This window comes from Nerophis ophidion, linkage group LG11 (genome assembly GCF_033978795.1).
Source record: "Nerophis ophidion isolate RoL-2023_Sa linkage group LG11, RoL_Noph_v1.0, whole genome shotgun sequence".
Classification (NCBI taxonomy): Eukaryota; Metazoa; Chordata; class Actinopteri; order Syngnathiformes; family Syngnathidae; genus Nerophis; species Nerophis ophidion.
The window spans coordinates 2,248,726-2,274,681 of record NC_084621.1 but is presented as its reverse complement, the minus strand read 5'-3'; the positions used below and the strand labels follow the sequence as shown (position 1 = coordinate 2,274,681).

The window sequence follows — 25,956 nt, the reverse complement described above, 5'->3', positions numbered from 1 at the left end:
GTACAATTTTTTTAATCTTTTGGCCCGTAATGGGGATTCGGGGGGGTTTTCAGGACCTAATGGTCCAAAACTGCACCAAAAAAAATGCACAGTAGCAACTGGGTCACCTTTATTAACTGTGGAGGCAATGTTATAACATCTTTAACATCTCCAGCTGTCGTATGACTGTAAAAAGCTCAAAGTAAAGCCGCTGCTCCTCCACATCGAGAGGAGCCAGATGAGGTGGTTCAGGCATCTGGTCAGGATGACACCCGAAAGCCTCCCTGGGGAGGTGTTTAAGGAACGTCCAACCGGTAGGAGGCCACGGGGAAGACCCAGGACACGTTGGGAAGACTATGTCTCCCGGCTGGCCTGGGAACGCCTTGGGATCCCCCGGGAAGAGCTAGACGAAGTGGCTGGGGAGAGGGAAGTCTGGGCTTCCCTGCTTAGGCTGCTGCCCCCGCGACCCGACCTCGGATAAGCGCAAGAAGATGCATGGATGGATAATAAAACTGAAATAACAAAACTATTCACCATGTAAAAAGAGGCCAGAGAAACATGTCACCTTTATTAACTGTAAAAGCAATGATGTAACATCTTTAACATCTCAAGCTGTCCTGCAAGTCTTAAAAATAAATTAACCACTGTATAATAAAACTGAAATAACAAAACTATACACCTAATAAAAAGATGCCAGAGAAACATGTAGGATTATGCATTTTTCCTTTGCCTTTGTGTTGTTGTTTTGCAATCACAGAAAAAAAGCAAAGAGGAAAAAGTGTGATGATAACCATAGAAACAAATGGAACTTCATGCAAAGGATTGAGCTGCTCAGAACAGTACTCCCGTCCAAAGGCAAAACCTAGTAACTCACTTCTAGCTGATTTAGAGAGAACAAACGAAAAGCAATCTATCTTGATGCTGTCTTACAAAGATCTACAAAGTCATCAAACGTATAGATGTTTTCTTCAGCTTTCATTTTCTTGCCGATTGAGCCATGGATTGAATCTGCTCTCATGAACGTGTGCCCTTTCTCCAGATATTTGATCACAATCTCGGGTGGGCCCCATTCTGCGTTTGCACATTGGGCAGCGTCCAGTTTTTATTTGGACCTCCACAGTTATCTGCCCAAAAGAGTATGCAAGGGGAAGAATCAAGAAGAATACATTTAATGAAGGTGCTTGCAACGTCCTGGGCCAATCTTCCAAATATCACATAATCAGGTTGACCGTCGGCCCCCATTCCTGCAAATGTCTCATTAAAGACAATAAGGCGACTGACAAAGAAGCTCCCATTGGTCCCTTTAGATACTAGGTTTTTCTGTTGTATCTATGCGGTTTTGTGGTAGTTGCTAGGTCCTGCCATGCGCGTAACAGCTTACTTACGGAACAAATTACAATATCGCATACACTAATGTAAAGGATATCACCTAAGAACTCCAAAATTATTATCAGCTCAGTTTTGACCAAAATTGAGTTACTGGGTTTTGCCTTTGGACGGGTGAGTACAAGCAATACAATTACCAACTTGTCAGTCGGCTACACACACATTTTACAGGCAGAGAATGTTTACTCTTCAAACCAGGTAAACGTATTGCTCTGCAAACACCTCCATGTTATCTTTCAATTCTGTGTTTGTTCTGCATTTTTTTTAGATAAATGTAGTTTTATTAAACAGCGGTTAAGTTTTTTAAAAGTACATGTATGACAGGTTTTTTTTAAAGTGACAATATGACCATAGAACAAATCAATTCACTTGACATTGACATTAAATTTAGCTACAGCAGCCGACTTGGATCACATTCATATGATTTAAAAATCTATTTTACATAGAGCGAAAAATACCCCAAAGTTTCCAAACTTCACTTAAAATATACGATGATATAACTTTGACCTTAGAAACTGGGAAAATCTTGTGTCAAATATCACTAAAAGCGAACAGGGTTCATACTGTTCATACAGCATTAAAGACAAATGTAGACTGAAAACCTGATACTCAACTTCAGTTATGATAACACATAAAGTGTATCGTTCTTCTCTTATAAATTAGTTTCATTGGTAGACAAGTTCCATTGAGAGGAAATCCACTTTTGTCAGGCTCACAGTTCATCTTTGCCCGCTGTCACCCGTCCTCTCCCTCTGCTGGCTGTCTTAGCTGGCGCTTGATTGCGAGTGTTCTTCGGCTCCTCTTTTTCATCCGTCGTGGTCACGGCCTGTCCGTCAGCGGCCCACGCCGTCTCTACTTCCTCTCGCTCCTGCAGGAGAGATAATGCTTTTAAAGGGGAACATTATCACAATTTCAAAAGGGTTAAAAACAATAAAAATCAGTTCCCAGTGGCTTGTTGTATTTTTTGAAGTTTTTTTCAAAATTTTACCGGTCCCGGAATATCCCTAAATAAAGCTTTAAAGTGCCTTATTTTCGCTATCTTCGAAACCACTATCCATTTCCCTGTGACGTCATACAGTGCTGCCAATACAAACATGGCGGTTACCACAGCAAGATATAGCGACATTAGCTCGGATTCAGACTCGGATTTCAGTTGTTTAAGCGATGCAACAGATTACACATGTACTGAAACAGATGGTCGGAGTATGGAGGTAGATAGCGAAAACGAAATTGAAGAAGAAATTGAAGCTATTGACGCTATTCGGCCATAGCATGTGTGTACCTAATGAAGTGGCCCATAGCATGGCTGCCTTATTAGCATCGCCGATAAAGTGTGCGGACCAAACGATCAGGACTTTCGCATCTTGTGACACTGGAGCAACTTAAATATGTCGATTGGTAAGTGTTTGTTTCGCATTAAATGTGGGTATCTAGTTCCAAATGTACATACAGCTAGCGTAAATAGCATGTTAGCATCGATTAGCGTAGCATGTTAGCATCGATTAGTTGGCAGTCCTGCCGTGACCAAATATGTCTGATTAGCACATAAGTCAACAAAACTCACCTTTGTGATTTGGTTGACTTAATGGTTGCAAATGCATCTGCAGGTTATCCATACATCTCTGTGCCATGTCTGTCTTAGCATCGCCGGTCAAATGTGAAGACACTCTGGTACATTCAATGGGGGTCTGGCGGCAGATTTCTTGCCAGTGGTGCAACTTGAATCCCTCCCTGTTAGTGTTGTTACACCCTCCGACAACACACCCACCAGGCATGATGTCTCCAAGGTTCCAAAAAATAGTCGAAAAAACGGAAAATAACAGAGCTGAGACCCCGTGTTTGTAATGTGAAAATGAATATGGCGGGTGTGTTACCTCGGTGACGTCCCGTTCTGACGTCATCGCTAAGAGACCGATAAACAGAAAAGCGTTTAATTTGCCAAAATTCACCCATTTAGAGTTCGGAAATCGGTTAAAAAAAATACATGGTCTTTTTTCTGCACCATCAAGGTATATATTGACGCTTACATAGGTCTGGTGATAATGTTCCCCTTTAAGATAATGCAAAATTTTGCACTGATTGAAAATTCTAAGGAGATCTATTACTCTAACTCAGTGTTTCTCAAATAGTAGGTTAGGTTACTTTATTAGTACCTGAAGGTAAACTTGTTTTGCAGCCAGCAAGATCAGGACATCCATTTAAAGTCCTACTGAAAGCCACTACTAGCCACCACGCAGTCTGATAGTTTATATATCAATGATGAAATATTAACATTGCAACACATGCCAATACGGCCGCTTTAGTTTACTAAATTGCAATTTTAAATTTCCCCCGGAGTTTGCCACCCGAACGCCTCCCTAGGGAGGTGTTTAGGGCACGTCCAACCGGTAGGAGGCTACGGGGAAGACCCAGGACACGTTGGGAAGACTATGTCTCCCGGCTGGCCTGGGAACGCCTTGGGATCCCCCGGGAAGAGCTGGACGAAGTGGCTGGGGAAAGAGAAGTCTGGGCTTCCCTGCTTAGGCTGCTGCCCCCGCGACCCGACCTCAGATAAGCGGAAGAAGGTGGATGAATTTCACCACACTGTGTGTGAGACAATCATTGGTACTTTAACTTTCAACTTTACTTTAAAGGGATCTGATGTTTTATTAATTTGTATTGGATCATTTTAGTTAAAAGGAATGGAGTATATTTTAAAATCATGTTTTGCTGTTACTGTCTGCATGCATTAGGGCCAGGTGACGCACCAGATCCAGCAGGTGGTGGTGCAGTGGGGGAAAAAAAAAAAATTAGCTTAAGGCTGTGGGTGGCGGTTTCCTTCCAGTATGTAATGTTGCTGTCAGAGTTAGTTTGTGACAAACCCCAAGATGCAGAGAAGGAGACAGGCATTTTGAAGGTAAACGTGATTTTATAAAACACTAAGACAAAAACCGAACAAAAGGGTACAAACAAAGCACGCACGAGGGGGATAAACAACTTGGCTAAGAACAAATAAAACTGGAAGCAGGGTACAAAAGACAGTAAGCTACAAACAGTTACCGAAGATAGCTTACACCAACGCTGCATTGACACGACAGGACATAACAGGTAGCAACAACAATAATCCAACACTGACTGGAGGAGAAAACAGGTCTAAATAGGAGTGGGCTGATTGACACCAGGTGTGGCCAGGTGCCAATCAGCCGCAGCTGAGGGGTAACAGCGACCAGGGAGAAACACAGGAAACAGACAAAATAGGAGCGCTGACAGGAAACACACACAGAGGAAACAAAGACAAATGCAGAGGAAACAACTCAAAACATAGCCAAACTGTCAGGGACAATCCTGACAGTTGCATTGCTGCCAACTACAGGCCTCTAGTGCAGCACTTTTCTTATTGAGTTTATCTTTGGAAAGGGAACATTTTAAATACCATTTTGTATCTGATCTCCAGATTGTGGCAGTGTACCTCGGTGAGTTTAAATAATCTTCAGAAAATATCACACTTTAAGTGCAAGGTTATACAACTGAAATTTATCGTCACGCTCAACCGCTCTTACATGAGCGAACAACATTTTCCCCAGCTGGACTTTTAACAACAAGGTCACTATAGCAACCACCACCCGATTTGCATTGTGTTCATTGTCACAACAGCAAGGGTCAGGACGTGAGTACTCACCATGTCCCTGTACAACTTCTCCTTGGTGAACCACAGAGCCAGCGCACACCGCCGTCCTTTAGTTACCGCGGTAACGCCGTGTGGATTTATTGGTCCTGATGAGAAGCCGACGAGTCGACCGCATGTCGGTTTGACCGTGGCCTGTATGGATGAGGTCATAATAGAAATTAATCTAAAACATACATTTCAAAGAATAACACCAACATTTGGGGACTTACGGTCACTGTTTTGGCGTCTCTGTTTGTAAAGAACAACTCGCCACCGACAAAATTGTCATTCAGATAGAGAATTGCACTGTGTAGAAATACATGATATGCAATTTATATAAGGTTATTCATCAATCATAATAAAGCAAAGCTACTAGTAGTCAAAGTAAGATTTGAAAGCGTACCTGAGGTCTCGGTGTATAAAAGCCGGTGGTTCCTTCCAACACTGTTTTGTGTCAGGTTCTAAGAGACAATTGTCCACATGGACAGGATGGGACAGGTCCAGTCTGCCCTCCTGGTCACCTGAGGGGAGTGAAAATGGTCCAAAAATAAGAGTTGTATTCAGAATTCTGCCTTTTCTACACATGTTTCATTAACACTTTCAATGAGGTCTTTATGAAAGAAAATATGATCTGTTATCTGGATCTGTTCCAAAGTTGTGTTTTGCTCTCCATTTTCCTTAGCAGAACTTACAACAAAGTTTTGTAGAAATTGGTTTGGTAGTTTTTAAGTCATGTTGGTAAAAAAAACAACACAAGTGGTACTGAGAACACAGCCCTGTGGTACGCCAGAGGTGTGATGGCATTGCATGACAAGCTATGTAACATAAATCTGTTATTGAGCAAGGTTTTTACCTTCTGGGCCAGCTTTGTAAAAAAATAAAGAGCAGGCTTCACTACACATTTTAAAATAAAGCCTGGCGCTCTACCAGCTATCAGCTACAAGTGATGGAGCTGAAAGTTAAATTAGTTTTTTTCTTTAGCGAATAAGCTAACCTTGCTGTTAAAATGTGACTCTATTGTTAGCATTTTAGCTAACGTAGCTATGCTAACGTGTTTGTGACAACACACTTCTAGCATACTTGCCAACCCTATGGGATTTTCCGGGAGACTCACGAAATTCAGCGCCTCTCACGAAAACCTCCCGGGACAAATTTTCTCCCGAAAATCTCCCGAAGTTCAGGCAGAGCTGGAGGCCACGCCCCCTCCAGCTCCATGCGGACCTGAGTGACGTGTATAAAGAGCGTGTCTGCCCAATGACGTTATAACTGTAGAGTGATCAAGGGCGAGTTCTTGTTTTTTTATGTGGGTTTATTGTTAGGCAGGGTCATTAACGTCCTCCCAGCGCGGTAACAACACACAACAACAGCAGTCCGTTTTCGTCTACCGTAAACAGCAATGTTGTGACACTCTTAAACAGGACAATACTGCCATCTACTGTACATGCATATGGTTAGAAAAACAAGGATGGATAATTCAACCCTTAACTCAACAATGAATAGATAAATAAAATAAATAAATGGGTTGTACTTGTATAGCGCTTTTCTACCTTCAAGGTACTCAAAGCGCTTTGACATGAGTATTATGTGTGTGTAAATGTGTAAATAAATGAACACTGAAATTAAAGTATTTATATATATATATATATATATATATATATATAAAATAAAATATATACATACATACACATATATATATATATATATATATATAGTTAGAATTCACTGAAAGTCAAGTATTTCTTATATATATATATATATATATATATATATATATATATATATATATATATATATATATATATATATATATATATATATATATATATATATATATATATATATATATATATATATATATATATATATATGAAATACTTACTTGACTTGGTGAATCTAGCGGTATGGTAAATATACTCCTCCCCTCTTAACCACGCCCCCAACCACGCCCTGCCCACAACCTTGCCCCCCACACTCCACTTCCCGAAATCAAAGGTCTCAAGGTTGGCAAGTATGACTTCTAATACAATATTGCTGGACCTCTAATTTAAAATTGTTGAAAAAAAGTACATTATGTGACCTTAAATCCTCAACAAATTAAGGTGTTCCCTCTTACCTGCAATTGCACTCCGGCAGACCAGGTGTGTGAAAGCGACAAAAAGTCCTGAGGGGCTCCTAAAGTAGGAATGAAGAAGGATTCGCGCTCTCTCGGCCAGTTCGTGTAACAACTTGGCGTCAGTTTCGTTGACTACGCCATCTTGAGCCAGCTGTGACGTGCAAGGAAAGAAACAATTGTTAAGTTAAAGTACCAATGATTGTCACACACACATGTTAAAGGCCTACTGAAATGAGAAGTTCTTATTTAAAGGGGGATAGCAGCTCCATTCTATGTGTCATACTTCATCATTTCGCCATATTGCCATAATTTTGCTGAAAGGATTTAGTAGAGAACATCGACGATAAACTTCGCAACTTTTGGTCGCTAATAAAAAAGCCTTGCCTGTACCGGAAGTAGCAGACGATGTGCGCGTGACATCACGGGTTGTGGAGCTCCTCACATCTGAACATTGTTTATAATCATGGCCACCAGCAGCGAGAGCGATTCGGACCGAGAAAGGGACGATTCCCCCATTAATTTGAGCGAGGATGAAAGATTTGTGGATGAGGAAAATGAGAGTGAAAGACTAGAAAGAAAAAAAAAAAGACGAGGGAAGTTTTTGATAGATTGATTGATTGATACTTTTATTAGTAGATTGCACAGTTCAGTACATATTCTGTACAATTGACCACTAAATGGTAACACCTGGATAAGTTTTTCAACTTGTTTAAGTCAGGGTCCACGTTAATCAATTCATGTGGGAGCGATGTTATTAGAAAAATTTACTAGGACAATTCTGGAAAATCCCTTATCTGCTTATTGTGTTACTAGGGTTTTAGTGAGATTATTTAGTCGTACCTGAAAGTCGGAAGCGTGTGGCCACGGGTGTGGTGACCGCCAGTGTCTCCGAGGGAAGCCACGTTTCTCGACGAGGCAAGGAAGCCGGGCTGAGATTTTTATTTTATTTTTCCCTCCATGGAGTAAGCCTCTGGCGGCCGGTCGGAGGAGGCAAGAAAGTCCACAGCTGCAGGAGGAACGACGCAAACTCTCCGCTCATGTCTACAGTAAGAGCCGAATGTAAACAAGGAAACACCGGCTGTGTTTGTGTTGCTAAAGCCGGCCGCAATTCACCGCTTCCCACCTACATCTTTCTTCTTTGACGTCTCCATTATTAATTCAACAAATTGCAAAAGATTCAGCAACACTGATTTCCAGAATACTGTGTAATTATGCGATTAAAGCAGACAACTTATAGCTGTGATCGGTGCTGGATCAAAATGTCCGCTACAATCCCTCACGTCACGCGCACGCTTCATCATACCGCGACGTTTTCAACAGAATACTTTGCGCGAAATTTAAAATTGCAATTCATTAAACTAAAGCGGCCGTATTGGCATGTGTTGCAATGTTAATATTTCATCATTGATATATAAACTATCAGACTGCGTGGTCGCTAGTAGTGGCTTTCAGTAGGACTTTAAATGTTGAAGCTAAATGTTCGTAGTGTTGAGCAACCTTCCACGCTCGTAACAAGGTAAGGCCCTCCAGCGTCTCGTGAGGTGTGTGGGGAGACCGTCGCCCCCGGTAACCATCTCCTGCAGACGCCACCGCCTTTGAAGAATTACCAGAGAGCATAAAGGAGGTAAGATGCTGCATCTGGCTTAAACTTCTTATAGGACTTACTGCTGCCAACTTTAACATGCTGTCACACTCTCTGTCAGTCATGACTCCATCCAGGACCACCCGGTTGGTGCCGTTTAGGAGCTGGTCGTCCATGGTGATGGTCACACCCACTTGAGGGACTACACCACCTGGTGAAAGGACGGAAAAAAAAAACGGTTAGTATTGTATGCTGTGCTCAAAAGCACTACAGGAAGTTTGCATGTTTTAACCTGCATAAAAGCCGCTGTCATCCACCTCCTCTTGCTGCTCATCCTCTTTCATTTTTTCATTCATTTTCTCTTTGTCAGCTCTAACAACAACAAAAAATACACATTTTATCTTGACTTGAATCTGGGACAAACTTTCCTTATGAGCTCTCTTACTTCCATGTTTCCCTGAGGGATTCGGGGACAACATCCTCGGGAGTCCAAAGATCCTGCACAGGAAAAGATCTTTTAAAAATCCACCTTTCAAGCAGAATAGTGTATTTTAAGATGACTGCTTACCGGGTCAATGAAGGTGAAATTTAAATTCTCCATACTGAAATACAGCAGCTTCTTCTCCTGCAATGAGCGCCTGACATAGCGAGATATCTCCTGTATCTTCAACACACAAAATTGAGTTGTCATCCGTAAACAGGAACACATTTAGTTCATATTTGGAGGTTATAAACACCACCAGGGCTTCTACAAACCCTGTTTCCATAAGAGTTGGGATTTTGTGTTAGATGTAAATATAAACAGAATACAATGATTTGCAAATCCTTTTCAAGCCATATTCAGTTGAATATGCTACAAAGACAACATATTTGATGTTCAAACTCATAAACATTTTTTTTTTTTTGCAAATAATCATTAACTTTAAAATTTGATGCCAGCAACACGTGACAAAGAAGTTGGGAAAGGTGGCTATAAATACTGATAAAGTTGAGGAATGCTCATCAAACACTTATTTGGAACATCCCACAGGTGTGCAGGCTAATTGGGAACAGGTGGGTGCCATGATTGGCTATAAAAACAGCTTCCCAAAAAAATGCTCAGTCTTTCACAAGAAAGGATGGGGCGAGGTACACCCCTTTGTCCACAACTGTGTGAGCAAATAGTCAAACAGTTTAAGAACAACCTTTCTCAAAGTGACATTGCAAGAAATTTAGGGATTTCAACATCTACGCTCCATAATATCATCAAAAGGTTCAGAGAATCTGGAGAAATCACTCCACGTAAGCAGCATGGCCGGAAACCAACATTGAATGACCGTGACCTTCCATCCCTCAGACGGCACTGTATCAAAAACTGACATCAATCTCTAAAGGATATCACCACATGGGCTCAGGAACACTTCGGAATAACACTGTCACTAAATACAGTTTGTCGCTACATCTGTAAGTGCAAGTTAAAGCTCTACTATGCAAAGCGAAAGCCATTTATCAACAACATCCAGAAACGCCGCCGGCTTCTCTGGGCCCGAGATCATCTAAGATGGACTGATGCAAAGTGGAAAAGTGTTCTGTGGTCTGACGAGTCCACATTTCAAATTGTTTTTGGAAATATTCGACATCGTGTCATCCGGACTGAAGGGGAAGCGAACCATCCAGACTGTTATCGACGCAAAGTTCAAAAGCCAGCATGTGTGATGGTATGGGGGTGCATTAGTGCCCAAGGCATGGGTAACTTACACATCTGTGAAGGCACCATTAATGCTGAAAGGTACATACAGGGTTTGGAACAACATATGCTGCCATCTAAGAACTGTCTTTTTCATGGACGCCCCTGCTTATTTCGGCAAGACAATGCCAAGCCACATTCAGCACGTGTTACAACAGCGTGGCTTTGTAAAAAAAAAAAAAAAAAGAGTGCGGGTACTTTCCTGGCCCGCCTGCAGTCTAGACCTGTCTACCATCGAAAATGTGTGGCCCGGTATGAGGCATAAAATACAACAGTTGAAGGACTGAAGCTCTACATAAAACAAGAATGGGAAAGAATTTCACTTTCAAAGCTTCAACAATTAGTTTCCTCAGTTCCCAAATGTTTATTGAGTGTTGTTAAAAGAAAAGGTGATGTAAAACAGTGGTGAACATGCCCTTTCCCAACTACTACGGCATGTGTTGCAGCCATGAAATTCTAAGTTAATTATTATTTGCGGAAAAAAATATTTTGTCTTTGTAGCATATTCAACTGAATATGGGTTGAAAAGGATTCGCAAATCATTGTATTCTGTTTATATTTACATCTAACACAATTTCCCAACTCATACGGAAACAGGGTTTGTACTTTTGAAATATAATATAAAATAAAACCTGCAAATATTACTGCATCAGACAGTATATCAACCATTTAATGGGGAGGAAGCATTGACATTATTGGAGTGCTCATACCTGAGGAGGCTGTGACTCTTTGTTTCCCCCTAGTGTCTCAACATAAAGCTGCAGGTTGTCTGCGGAGTCTTTGTCAGACGGGTAAAAGAGGAGAAGGGAGCGAAGCGTCTGCACCGCACCTCTGATATCTCCAGCTGTGACAAAGCATTGTTGTTTTCAAATGGATGTGGAGGTAGTCCAAAATTATCTTCCAAATTTGACGGACAAAAGTCTTGGGACACACTAAGCAACTAATCAAGTAGTAATTGTGTATCTTTGCCGTTATCTGTTCCCAGTACACAACACAAGTTCAATACAGGCATGTTTGGAAGGGTTTGTCCAGGAAAAATGTCATCAAACACGTCTGGATTCGAAATACGAACTCCTGATCTCACAATTGACATAAATTTAGACTTTAGGAGTGTAATGGCCACATGTCTCATAAGTTCACGTCATAAATATATACATGGACCTCACCTTTACTGGTCATTTTTGCTGTAACATTGATAGTGTCAAGAACGTTTGATTGATTGATTGAAACTTTTATTAGTAGATTGCACAGTACAGTACATATTCCGTACAATTGACCACTAAATGGTAACACCCCAATAAGTTTTTCAACTTGTTTAAGTCGGGGTCCACGTTAATCAATTCATGGTACAAATATATACTATCAGCATAATACAGTCATCACACAAGTTAATCATCATAGTATGTACATTGAATTATTTACATTATTTACAATCCTGGGGGTGGGATGAGGAGCTTTGGTTGATATCAGTACTTCAGTCATCAACAATTGCATCAACAGAGAAATGTGGACATTGAAACAGTGTAGGTGTGACTTAGTAGGATATGTACAGCCAGCAGAGAACATAGTGAGTTCACATAGCATAAGAACAAGTATATACATTAGAAGTACATTTGAGTTGTTTATAATCCGGGGAGATGGGATGTGAATGGAGGAGGGTATTAGTAAAAAGTTGAAGTTGCCTGGAGGTGTTGTTTTAGAGCGGTTTTGAAGGAGGATAGAGATGCACTTACTTTTACACCTGTTGGGAGTGCATTCCACATTGATGTGGCATAGAAAGAGAATGAGTTAAGACCTTTGTTAGATCGGAATCTGGGGTTAACGTGGTTTGTGGAGCTCCCCCTGGTGTTGCGGTTATGGCGGTCATTTACGTTAAGGAAGTAGTTTGACATGTACTTCAGTATCAGGGAGGTGTAGTGGATTTTATAGACTAGGCTCAGTGCAAGTTGTTTGACTCTGTCCTCCACCCTGAGCCAGACCACTTTGGAGAAGTGGGTTGGAGCGAGCTGTGATCTGGGGTGGAGGTCTAAAAGTAACCGGATTAGCTTGTTCTGGGATGTTTGAAGTCTAGATTTGAGGGTTTTGGACTGTATTATGCTGATAGTATATATTTGTACCATGAATTGATTAACGTGGACCCCGACTTAAACAAGTTGAAAAACTTATTGGGGTGTTACCATTTAGTGGTCAATTGTACGGAATATGTACTGAACTGTGCAATCTACTAATAAAAGTTTCAATCAATCAATCAATGCTGTTTACGGCAGACAAAAACGGACTGCTGTTGTTGTGTGTTGTTGCCGCGCTGGGAGGATGTTAATGAAACTGCCTGACAATAAACCCACATAAGAAACCAAGAACTCGCCCTCGATCATTCTACAGTTATAACATCATTGGGCAGACATGCTGTGGGAAAGCGGACGTGGCCTCCAGCTCCGCCTGAATTTCGGGAGATTTTCGGGATAAAATTTGTCCCGGGAGGTTTTCGGGAGAGGCGCTGAATTTCGAGAGTCCCCCGGAAAATCCGGGAGGGTTGGCAAGTATGTCTTGTGTGGAGCTCAGCGGACTAAAAGGAACTGGCGAGAGTCAGGTTAGGAAACTGTTGCTTTGATGATGTTTTCAAATGACCGTAAGTCTTGAACTATACAAAGTATTTCAATGGTTGGAATCTGTGCTTTTGCATGATATACCAGTTACCATGGTAATGTAATTAGTCACTATGGTGATGTAATTAGTTACTATGGTCGTCTAAGTCACAGCAGCTCAGACGAGCCAGCAAGCAGTGTGGGGGTGGTTTGTTTCCACAGAGTGTTTCCAGAGCCTGAAATGTGGGTGTCAGGGACAGACGTGGAAGGAGATTTCTACAAGAAAGTTCTAAAGCTTAGTGATATAGCAAATAGAGTCGTGGTCAAAAGTTTACATCCACTTGTGAAGGACATAATGTCATGACTGTCTTGAATTGCCAATCATTTCTACAACTCATTTTTCTCGTGATAGAGTGACTGAAGCACATACTTGTTTGTCAACAGGATTGATTGATTGTTACCTTTAAACTGTGCAAGATGCATGTGCTCAAGCTGAGTGGGCAGGAAGTCGTCTTGCGAGGAGATCCTACCAGGACGTGTTGCCACCTGTGTCACACACCACTGCTGACAAGACAGCAGCGACAGGGAAAGTGCTGGGTGACAAAATAAAAAATATATATATATTGACTAATATGGTATTTTTAGGGGGTTTTGGTTAAAAAACACTTTTTATACCAGCGGCTTTCTCGAACACGCCGTCCATGCTGTCAACTCCCCTGTCCTCAGGCAGGCGCTGGCTGGCGACCACACACTGCACCCTGCACTCTTCTATGTGACGCAGCGTTTGGTTCACGCACGCTCGCCACGCTTCGGCCGCCTGTGCCCATTCAGATAACGCCTCATGCTGGAGTGCGGCGTCGTACAGCACCTGTGTCAGCAAAAATAATCATGATAAACTACAACTGGATAATGTCAACAGTGATTATTATCATCTTCGTCAAGACTTTCTTATTCGATGATTCCTCACCCAGTGCTTTTCACTCTCTGTTTCTCTGTCCTGAAAGGCTTCGTCGGTCACTCCCTCCATCCTTCTGTACTTCTCAATGTTGTTCCTCATCTCCAGGTGATTGGGGTTGGCCACAAAGTAAGTCTGAGCTGCTGCCGCTGCCTTTTGCAACTTTTCCATCTGATAAGATACGTGTCCTACTGTGTCACCTTTTTCACTTTCATTCCTTGGTTTTATTTGAACAGGGCATCGAAAGCATGCCGTATTTCCTTGAATTGCCGAAGGACATATAGTATGCACCTGCCTTCAATTACCGCCGGGTCAAACTGGTGACGTCACGAGTGACACTTCCCCTGTCATCATTTTCAAAATGGAGGAGGCTGATTTCAATACCGGTAATTTGAAATCGCAAGAAGCAGGGGTCGGGAACCTTTTTGTCTGAGAGAGCCAAGAAGCCAAATATTTTAAAATGTATTTCCCTAAGAGCCATATAAAAAATTTTTTATCACTGAACACAACTAAACGCGTGCATTTTTAAGTAAGACCAACATTTCCAGAGTATAATAGGTCTCTTATTCTTTGTAATAACATTGTTATTCTGAAGTTACCTGTGGAGGGGGCGTGGCCTGCGGGCCTGCAGCAAAGCAAGATGTTGCCAGGACCGGCCTCGAAATCAGCGACAGGTGCATAGATGGCCCACCTGGGCCTTGTTACCTAATCACCTGTCACTCTGTTATAAGCAGCAGCCAGGAGGAGAGACAGGGTTGGAGCTGGAGCCAGAGCGCGAGTGAGGACGAAAGAGAAAAAGACAATTGCTGGAAAGCAACTGAGAGAAAAATAAAATAAAACAATATTGTAACCCTAAAACAGACTCTTGGTGGTCTGAAGAACCCCCAGGAGGGCAAGCCCCACACTAACCAATAATAAATAAATTACTTCTTACCATTAACGCAACTTCTGTTTTATATGTTGAACGTTATTTTTAACACTGATTACAAGTGGAATTATTTATTACTTATCGGGTTAAGCAATGTCAGCTCAGATTTATCTGAGAGCCAGATGCAGTCATCAAAAGAGCCACATCTGGCTCTAGAGCCATAGGTTCCCTACCCCTGGGTTAAAGGGAAGAAGATTAAGAGCTATTCAGTAGGATTTAAGGTCCAAGCTATTGAATACCATCCATCCATCCATTTTTCTACCGCTTATTCGCTTTGGGGTCGCGGGGGGCGCTGGTGCCTATCTCAGCTACAATCGGGCGGAAGGCGGCGTACACCCTGGACAAGTCGCCACCTCACCACAGGGCCTATTGAATTTATGCTAAAAAGAACAGTAAGCAGCTATGTTTTATGAATATACCTGTGGACAGGTGAAGCCGACGGTCCGACAGACAGGCATGGCGGCGAGGAGACGGCGAGTGAGCGGAGAGGAGCGGAAGAGCGACCTGGACTGAGGTTTTATTGAAAAATAAATAAAGTCAAACTGCTCAAGCCATGTCCTTCCTTGGTGGTCCTGGGAACCCGCAAGACGACTTCTTGAGACCGTCACAATACCGTGTCAAATATGAGTCATTAAATGACTCCCGCCTCCTGGTGGTAGAGGGCGCTAGTGATCCTTCTTGCGACTACTCGGCTGCAGAAGAAGTGAAATGAGTTATGTGATACGTGCTGGAGGAGGTAATAAAGGAAGATCTCCATCGAGACAGAGAGACTTTAAAACTGAAGAAAGATAAGGAAGATTTATAAACAAGTTATCGATGCTTTTGATCAGAAGGAGCTGGCATGGACTATATTTATAAGTATAGGTAGGACCATAATAAAAAAAATTTTATTAAATGTGCTTTTCAGGATGATATCCTTACATCACACTCAAATTTTTACTGCATGCCTTTGGTAAGTGCCGGAGTGAGAAGAGGTTTTAAAATAATTAGTGCTGCTTACTTATACCGCATGCCTTTGATGAATTGATTAACGTGGACCCCGACTTAAACAAGTTGAAAAACTTATTGGGGTGTTACCATTTAGTGGTCAATTGTACGGAATATGTACTGTACTGTGCAATCTACTAATAAAAATATCAATCAATCACCGCAGGAATGAGAAGAGGTTTTAAATTAATTAGCGCCCCGGCGGCAATTCAAGGAAATACGGTAAATTTAATTTTCTTTGTTTTCTATACACATACTTTGACACTTTTCACAAGGAATATTGTTCTTATCTGACTTTATGTGATGACCCCTTTATCAGAATCAGATGTTTTCCTTTTAAGTGAAACATTTAAATTGAAAAAGTGCAACAAAACGTTTGGATGGTACCATGAATTGATTAACGTGGACCCCGACTTAAACAAATTGAAACACGTATTGGGGTGTTACCATTTAGTGGTCAATTGTACGGAATATGTACTGTACTGTGCAATCTACTAATAAAAGTATCAATCAGTGGTTCCATGCAACTCTTCAGAAACTCTTTTGCACCCAGTTCTGTTTGGTTCGCCGAGACATGATCAACTTAGAGACAAATTAACATCAACTAACCTGGAAATAAATAACCTGCAGGAAGTTGTAAGGGTTCCTAGAACTGAACTCATAATCAATGTCTGTAGAAACAGGAAGTTGTCCCACTGGAGAGACAGAGCGTCCCATACAGAACCTCAAACACTCTGCCTTCTTCTGTATCCAGTCCAGGGCCCAAAGGTCCCACAGGCTCCCTTCTTCACTGTCTGACAATGCAGGAAAGAAAAACAAGTGAGCATCAGATTGTTTTTATTTAGGCCAACAGGTCATGCGTTTAAATCGGGGGTTCTCCAGACATTTTTCCTTAAGGGCTGCAGACTAAAAAAAATCAAATGGTGCAGGGGGTTTGGTAATCGGAATTTTCCTTGCTCATTTCTGTTTTTGTCTGCACACCATGTTCAGTCTCTCTCTCTCGTCCACATTATGGAGTGCAGCTGTGCAGGGCAGCACACACCTGATGTTGATTACAGTCAGCATATTTAACCTGGCTGCTGACGGCCTGTGAGCACCGGGACTTTGTCAACTGCTTGCTGCAGACGTGTGTGTCATTTGTCTCTCGGGCTCTCTAGTTTGTCTCGTGCATCATCTCAGGTTTGCCTGTATTTATCTAGCTTAGTCGAGCGCTTTTATTTTGTACCTAGTTTTTCTGTTTAACTTCTTTCATGAAGTATTTTTCCTCGCCTCGTCTAGCACTTTTATTTTTTACTTTGTCTCTCCGTTTAACTTCTTTAAGTATTATTCCTAGCCTATTCCAGCCCTTTTGGTTTAGTGTTGGTAAATTATTGTTGTAGTTTTACATGGTGTGTTTGGCCTTTGTTTTGCGACGTCATCCGTCCTCCAAAATAAGAGGAAGAACTATTCTCCACAAACATAACATCAGATCCTAACAGGGGGCACTTTTTTATTGTACATTTTTCAAACTAACAAGTGGATCAGAAAAGAAGTTCCTATTTTTTCCAAGGGAAAAAAACCCCTGCATCTCAGGTTTGTGTTATAGTTGACATATTAGTGTGAACTTTCACTCCTTCCACTTTTTCTTTTCTTCGTTTTGCTGTTGCATTTTAAATACCGTATTTTTCGGAATATGAGTTGCTCCGGAGTATAAGTCGCATCCGCTGAAGATGCATAATAAAGAAGAAGAAAAACATAAGTCGCACTGGAGTATAAGTCGCATTTTTTGGGGAAACTTATTTGATAAAACCCAACACCAAGAATAGACATTTGAAAGGCGATTTCAAATAAATAAAGAATAGTGAACAACAGGCTGAATAAGTGTAGGTTATATGAGGCATAAATAAGCAACTGCTATGTTAACCTAACATATTATGGTAAGAGTCATTCAAATAACTATAACATATAGAACATGCTATACCTTTACCAAACTATCTCTCACTCCTAATCCATAAATCCCATGAAATCTTATACGTCTAGTCTCTTACATGAATGAGCTATATAATATTTGATATTTTACAGTAATGTGTTAAGTTCACACATAAGTGGTTCCTGAGTATAAGTCGCACCCCCGGCCAAACTATGAAAAAAAAAACTGCGGCTTATAGTCTGAAAAATAAGGTAGTTCAACTTGCTTCCAGTAATACAACTTTTTCTCAAACTATCCATCCATTTCCTACCACTTGTCCATCTAGGGCAGGGGTGTCAAACTCAAATACAGAATGGGCCAAAATTTAAAACTGAACAAAGCCGCGGGCCAAGGTTGAACAACTTAACCTTTAAATAGGGACCCACACAAGTTTTGCATTGAATATTGAACAAGCAAGGCTTAAATGGGCAGCACGGTGGTCCAGGGGTTAGTGCGTCTGCCTCACAATACGAAGGTCTTGAGTAATCCTGGGTTCAATCCCGGGCTCGGGATCTTTCTGTGTGGAGTTTGCATGTTCTCCCCGTGACTGCGTGGGTTCCCTCCGGGTACTCCGGCTTCCTCCCATGGAACAGGCAGCGCTTATACAACATAATAGTGCAAAATCAACTTTCAAAAAACATCAGTGGTATATTAAATAAAATGTAATTAAAAAACTGAATGCCTCTTTTCTATTTGCAGCCTCCTGAGGTAAATATCAACATTAACTTTTTTCCACAGGCTAATAAATTCGAAAATTAAAAAAATGAGGTGGGCGGGGTTTGGTGGTAGTGGGGGTGTATATTGTAGCGTTCCGGAAGAGTTAGTGCTGCAACGGGTTCTGGGTATTTATTCTGTTATGTTTATGTTGTGTTACGGTGCGGTGGTTCTCCCGAAATGTGTTTTGTCATTCTTGTTTGGTGTGGGTTCATAGTGTGGCACATATTTGTAACAGTGTTAAAGTTGTTTATATGGCCACCCTCAGTGTGACCTGTACGGCTGTTGACCAAGTATGTGTGTGTGAAAGTCGCATATATTATGTGACTTGGCCAGCACGCTGTTTATATGGAGGAAAAGAGGGCGTGACGGCATGTTGTAGAGGACAGTGACTTTAAGGCACGCTCCCAATATTGTTGTCCGGGTGGAAATCTGGAGAATGATTGCCCAGGGAGATTTTCGGGAACGGCACTAAACTTCGGGAGTCTCCCGGGAAAATCGGGAGGGTTGGCAAGTATGAGTATTAGCGGTGAATGTGGTGTTACTGGCGGGCCAGCTCTAACGGTAATTTGATATTGCCTCAAGGGCCAAATGAAATTAAAAGGCGGGTCAAATTTGGCCCGCGGGCCAGAGTTTACACCCATGCTCTCGGGGTTGCGGGGGTGCTGGAGCCTATCCCAGCTGCATTCAGGTGAAATGAGGCGTACACCCTGGACAAGTCACCACCTCATCACAGGGCCAACACAGATAGACAGACAACATTCACACACTAGGGACCATTTAGTGTTGCCAATCAACCTATCCCCAGGTGCATGTCTTTGGAGGTGGGAGGGGCCTATCCCCAGGTGTATGTCTTTGGAGGTGGGAGGGGCCTATCCCCAGGTGTATGTCTTTGGGGGTGGGAGGGGCCTATCCCCAGGTGTATGTCTTTGGGGGTGGGAGGAAGCCGGAGTACCTGGACGAAAAGAGGACGTGACGGCATGTTGTAGAGGACAGTGACTTTAAGGCACGCTCCCAATATTGTTGTCCGGGTGGAAATCGGGAAAATGGTTGCCCAGGGAGACTTTCGGGAAGGGCACTAAACTTCGGGAGTCTCCCGGAACCCACGCACTCACATCCAAACTCCACACAGAAAGACCCTGAGCCTGGGGATCGAACCCAGGACCTATTTATTGTGAGGCACACGCACTAACCCCTGTTACACCAATTGCACGTTCATTCTTTGATGTTGTTTCTCAAGTGAGCTTTTAAAAATATTTTTCCATCTATACGTCGTCATTATGCATCTATAATTACTTCCCCAACAGCCATATGACATCCTTATTCTCATTTAGTTAATTATGAATGTATTTCTTGTAAGGTAACTAACTTTTTATTCAAATATAGCACTTTATTTAAGAAAAACTGCTGCTCTTGTGCCCTGCGATGAGGTAGCGACTTGTCCAGGGTGTACCCCGCCTTCCGCCCGATTGTAGCTGAGATAGGCGCCAGCGCCCCCCACGACCCCAAAAAGGAATAAGCGGTAGAAAATGGATAGATGGATGGATGCTGCTCTTGTTTCATATTTTTTTTTAAATGTAAACATTTTACGCTGTTGTATAAGCCATCCATCCATTTTCTACCGCTTGTCCCGTTCGGGGTCGCAGGTGGGTGCTGGAGCCTTTCTCAGCTGTATTCGGGCGGAAGGCGGTGTACACCCTGGACAAGTCGCCACCTCATTACAGGCTGTTGTATAATGTTTTTTTATATAATAGTTTGACTTTAATGAGATACTGTATTTTTCCACAATCCATCCAGACTCTCACCTGCCACGTGAACAGTTTTTTCCCCTCGGCCATCAGGCACATGAACAACAACAAGATCTGATGGCTCAGGCCCAGCTTATTGTATTACTTATTCTGTGTTTTATGTTGCACGACTATTTCTAGTTTGTGAACCTGTTCTCAAAAAATGGCAATAAAAACTATTCTGAATCTGATCAAATATTCCAAAAATAGCCACCTTATTGTTTACTATAACGCAGGTGTCACCAACGCGGGCACCAGGTCGCCCGTAAGGACCAGATGAGTCGCCCGCTGGCCTGTTCTAAAAATAGCTCAAATAGCAGCACTTACCAGTGAGCTGCCTCTATTTTTTAAATTGTATTTATTTACTAGCAAGCTGGTCTCGCTTTGCTTGACATTTTTATTCTAAGAGAGACAAAACTCAAATAGAATTTGAAAATACAAGAAAATATTTAAAATACTTGGTCTTCACTTGTTTGAATAAATTCATTTATTTTTTTACTTTGCTTCTTGTAACTTTCAAAAAGACAATTTTAGAGAAAAATACAACCTCAAAAATTATTTTGGGATTTTTAAACACATATACCTTTTTACCTTTTAAATTCCTTCCTCTTCTTTCCTGTCAATTTAAATAAGTGTTAAAGTATTTATTTTTTTTATTGTAAAGAATAATAAATACATTTTAATTTATTTTTCATTTTAGCTTCTGTTTTTTCGACGGAGAATGTTTGTGAAATATTTCTTCAAAGTAATTAGGATTAAAATTTAAAAAAATATATTCGGGCAAATCTAGAAAATCTGTAGAATCAAATTGAAATCTTATTTCAAAGTCTTTTGAATTTCTTTTAAAATTTTTGTTCTGCAAAATCTAGAAGAAATAATGATTTGTCTTTGTTAGAAATATAGCTTGGTCCAATTTGTTATATATTCTAACAAAGTGCAGATTGGATTTTAACCTATTTAAAACATGTCATCAAAATTTTAAAATGTATCTTATTCAGGAAAAATTACTAATGATGTTCCATAGATAATTTTTTTAATTTTTTAAATAAAGATTCGAATGAGCTAGTTTTTCTCTTCTTTTTTTCGGTTGAATTTTGATTTTTAAAGAGTCGAAATTGAAGATAAACTATGTTTCAAAATTTAATTTTCTTTTTTTCCGTGTTTTCTCCTCTTTTAAACCAATCAATTAAGTGTTTTTTTTTTCATCATATATTCTAGAAGGGAAAAAAAAAGTACAACGGAATGACAGACAGAAATCCCCCCTTTTTTTAAAAAATATTTATCTGTTTCTATATATATTTATTGTGAGAAATCATTAAGATGATCATTGTTTCCACAAAGATAAATATTAATTATTAATAATAACAGAGTTAAAGGTAAATTGAGCAAATTGGCTATTTCTGGCAATTTATTTAAGTGTGTATCAAACTGGTAGCCCTTGGCATTAATCAGTACCCAAGAAGTAACTCATGGTTTTAAAAAGCTGGTGACCCCTGCCAGGGGCGCCGCTAGGGATTTTGGGCCCCATGAAAAGAATCTTTACAGGGCCCCCAACACATAATTTCACCATCATTAGGGGCCTCTCTAGGCCCCCCTCCATCATGGGCCCCTAGAATCCGTCTCCTTTCCCCCCCCTTTTCGGTTCCCCTGACCCCTGCAATAATACAAGGCCTATTTTTCTTTAGCATCAATTAATACTCCGACAAATGTGTTTTTATTTATTTGTTGCGGTTATTTACATTTTATTTAATAGTATTCCAAAGACATGCACCTGGGGATAGGCCCCTCCCACCTCCAAAGACATGCACCTGGGGATAGGCCCCTCCCACCTCCAAAGACATGCACCTGGGGATAGGTTGATTGGCAACACTAAATGGTCCCTAGTGTGTGAATGTTGTCTGTCTATCTGTGTTGGCCCTGTGATGAGGTGGCGACTTGTCCAGGGTGTACCCTGCCTTCCGCCCTATTGTAGCTGAGATAGCCACAAGCGCGCCCCTCGACCCCAAAGGGAATAAGCGGTAGAAAATGGATGGATGTATTTTTGCCAAGGTAGATTAAAAACATCCCTTGGCTCCCAATGGCCCTAAAGCATGGGTGTCAAACTCTGGCCCGCGGGCCAAATTTGGCCCACGTGTAATTTCATTTGGCCCTTGAGGCAATATCAAATGAACATTAGAGCTGGCCCGCCGCCGTAACACCACATTCACCGCTAATACTCACACTCGTCAACCCTCCCGATTTTGCCGGGTGACTCCCGAAGTTCAGTGGCCCTCCCGAATTTCTCCCGATTTCTACCCGGACAATAATATTGGAGCGGACCGTAAAATCACTGCCTTGGGCGTTCTCTACATGTCGCCACGTCCGCTTTTCTTCCATGAAAACAGCGTGCCGGCCCACTCACATAATATATGCGGCTCATACACACACACACACAAGTGTATGCAAGGCATACTTGGTCAACAGCCATACAGGTCACACTGAGGGTGGCCGTATAAACAACTTTAACACTGTTACAAATATACGCCACACTGTGAACCCACAGCAAACAAGAATGACAAACACATTTCGGGAGAACATCCGCACCGTAACACAACATAAACACAACCGAAGAAATACCCAGAACCCCTTGCATCGCTAACTCTTCCGAGACGCTACAATACACACCCCCGCTACCACCAAACCCCGCCCCAACTCAAACCTGCCTCCGAAAAGAGGCATTCAATTTGTATCTTTATTTTATTTGATATGCCAGTAATGCGGACGTTGTACTGATCCGTTGTGGTGAAGAAGGAGCTGAGCCGGAAGGCAAAGCTCTCAATTTACCGGTCGATCTACGTTCCCATCCTCACCTATGGTCATGAGCTTTGGGTCATGACCGAAAGGATAAGATCACGGGTACAAGCGGCCCAAATGAGTTTCCTCCGCCGTGTGGCGGGTCTCTCCCTTAGAGATAGGGTGAGAAGATCTGTCATCCGGGAGGAACTCAAAGTAAAGCCGCTGCTCCTCCACATCGAGAGGAGCCAGACGAGGTGGTTCGGGCATCTGGTCAGGATGCCACCCGAACGCCTCCCTAGGGAGGTGTTTAGGGCACGTCCAGCCGGTAGGAGGCCACGGGGAAGACCCAGGACACGTTGGGAAGACTATGTCTCCCGGCTGGCCTGGGAACGCCTCGGGATCCCCCGGGAAGAGCTAGACCAAGTGGCTGGGGAGAGGGAAGTCTGGGTTTCCCTGCTTAGGCTGCTGCCCCCGCGACCCGACCTCGGATAAGCGGAAGAAGATGGATGGATGGATGGATGCCATTGATATATTTTAAATATTATTTAAAACTGGATTTTGCATGTCACTATAAAGTTATATAAGCCTTACTTGGTCAATATTCAGTAGAAGCATTTAAGTCTCACCTTAAAACTCATTTGTATACTCTAGCCTTTAAATAGACTCCCTTTTTAGACCAGTTGATCTGCCGTTTCTTTTCTTTTTCTTCTATGTCCCACTCTCCCTTGTGGAGATGCGATGCTGATCCGCCTCCGCTTGGGATTGTTTCCTGCTGGTTCCGCTGTGAACGGGACTCTCGCTGCTGTGTTGGATCCTCTTTGGACTGGACTCTCACGACTGTGTTGGATCCATTATGGATTGAACTTTCACAGTATCATGTTAGACCCGCTCGACATCCATTGCTTTCCTCCTCTCCAAGGTTCTCATAGTCATCATTGTCACCGACGTCCCACTGGGTGTGAGTTTTCCTTGCCCTTATGTGGGCCTACCGAGGATGTCGTAGTGGTTTGTGCAGCCCTTTGAGACACTAGTGATTTAGGGCTATATAAGTAAACATTGATTGATTGATTGAATATTCAATGCAAAACTTGTTTGGGTCCCTATTAAAGGATTAATTTGTTCAACCTCGGCCCGCGGCTTCGTTCAGTTTTAAATGTTTTCCCACTCTGTATTTGAGTTTGACACCCCTGCACTAAAGCTTCACAGCCCTTGTGAGCAACTGCACCTAAAAGTAAAGACTGGCACTATGTGGAGAGTAAAGTTACCCAGGTGTTGTCGAGCATGTCTCCCTGCAGACACACACTCCTCGTGGCACAGTCGTCGCTGTTCGACCAGAGCCTCCTTGGTCGCGATGGACCTCTCCAGGATCTCTGCAGCCTTGGCCCACTCTCCCCAGAAGTACGCCCGAACTCCTTTGTAGTACAAGAAATCATAAGGCTGCAGTAGCGACGATGGAGCGTCCAAGTCTGCAAAAGTCCCGGGCAGGAATGCAAGGAGGAAGACGACTGGAAAAGCCACGTAGACGGCGAATAAGTCGGAGGGACGCGCCATGCTGGAGGCGAGGAGAGGCAGCGTCAGGACGGTGGAAGTCTGCAGGCAAGGAGGGAGGGACTTGGGGGGAATTACTTCCTCCCTCGTCATGAAAAAAACAAAAACACTACCTTAAGTGTGGTTGACATTAATACTCAAACAATTTAGAAAAACTTTGATGCAAATATATTTGCGCTTATTTTGATTCTGATTTGCAGTACTGCAAGTCAACGAAAGAGGGCGCTGTGTTTGTTTTACAACAGCTATTACCATAATTATTTCATAATGGAGTCAACTTTGTAGAGATGCGCGGTTTGCGGTCTCATCCGCGGCTCGGAAAAATAGATTTTAATTAGATTCGGGCGGGTGGCGGTTGAACCATCCGGAAATATTTGATATACATGGTTCTGGGATCAATATCCTTTGCCGTTCAAAGAGCCATTTAGGACCTGTGTCATAAAGCGAAGAAAACAATAGGAGGCGCTATTATTCTCTTGAATGACTGCCGGCTGTCACCCAGATATTAAATATTAGTGCGTGCTATGAAGTCATTGACTTTGTGAAGTGAATTATATTTATATAGCGCTTTTTCTCTAGTGACTCAAAGCGCTTTACATAGTGAAACCCAATATCTAAGTTACATTTAAAGCAGTGTGGGTGGCACTGGGAGCAGGTGGGTAAAGTGTCTTGCCCAAGGACACAACGGCAGTGACTAGGATGGCACAAGCGGGAATCGAACCTGCAACCCTCAAGTTGCTGGCACGGCCACTCTACCGACTGAGCTAAACCGCCCTCTACAACCGGTAACAGTTCGAGATGCCACCTCAGTAGAAGCATTTAAGTCTCACCTTAAAACTCATTTGTATACTCTAGCCTTTAAATAGACTCCCTTTTTAGACCAGTTGATCTGCCGTTTCTTTTCTTTTTCTCCTATGTCCCACTCTCCCTTGTGGAGGGGGTCCGGTCCGATCCGGTGGCCATGTACTGCTTGCCTGTGTATCGGCTGGGGACATCTCTGCGCTGCTGATCCGCCTCCGCTTGTGATGGTTTCCTGCTGGCTCCGCTGTGAACAGGACTCTCGCTGCTGTGTTGGATCCATTATGGATTGAACTTTCACAGTATCATGTTAGACCCGCTCGACATCCATTGCTTTCCTCCTCTCCAAGGTTCTCATAGTCATCATTGTCACCGATGTCCCACTGGGTGTGTTTTCCTTGCCCTTATGTGGGCCTACCGAGGATGTCGTGGTGGTTTGTGCAGCCCTTTGAGACACTAGTGATTTAGGGCTATATAAGTAAACATTGATTGATTGATT

The 25,956-nt window shown here is 42.3% G+C and overlaps 1 protein-coding gene across 2 annotated transcripts; it reads right to left on the bottom strand.

Annotated features, from left to right (window-relative positions):
* Nucleotides 1-517: 517 nt before the first annotated feature.
* On the bottom strand, nt 518-24,767 carry p3h3 (prolyl 3-hydroxylase 3). Of its 2 annotated transcripts, none has more exons than XM_061914849.1 (16): nt 24,377-24,767; nt 16,497-16,681; nt 13,985-14,143; nt 13,693-13,885; nt 13,479-13,610; nt 11,143-11,276; nt 9,275-9,370; nt 9,152-9,204; nt 8,999-9,078; nt 8,790-8,917; nt 8,622-8,717; nt 7,125-7,275; nt 5,415-5,532; nt 5,242-5,317; nt 5,024-5,164; nt 518-2,233 (listed from the first exon to the last, which is right to left on the bottom strand). In XM_061914849.1, the coding sequence occupies exons 1-16, from the start codon at nt 24,750-24,752 to the stop codon at nt 2,078-2,080; spliced, it is 2,274 nt and encodes a 757-aa protein (XP_061770833.1). In that variant the 5' UTR covers nt 24,753-24,767; the 3' UTR covers nt 518-2,077. The 2 variants fall into 2 exon arrangements, with proteins under 2 accessions (XP_061770833.1, XP_061770834.1); XM_061914850.1 differs by having other exon boundaries at nt 9,275-9,364.
* Between the last annotated feature and the right edge of the window lie 1,189 nt (nt 24,768-25,956).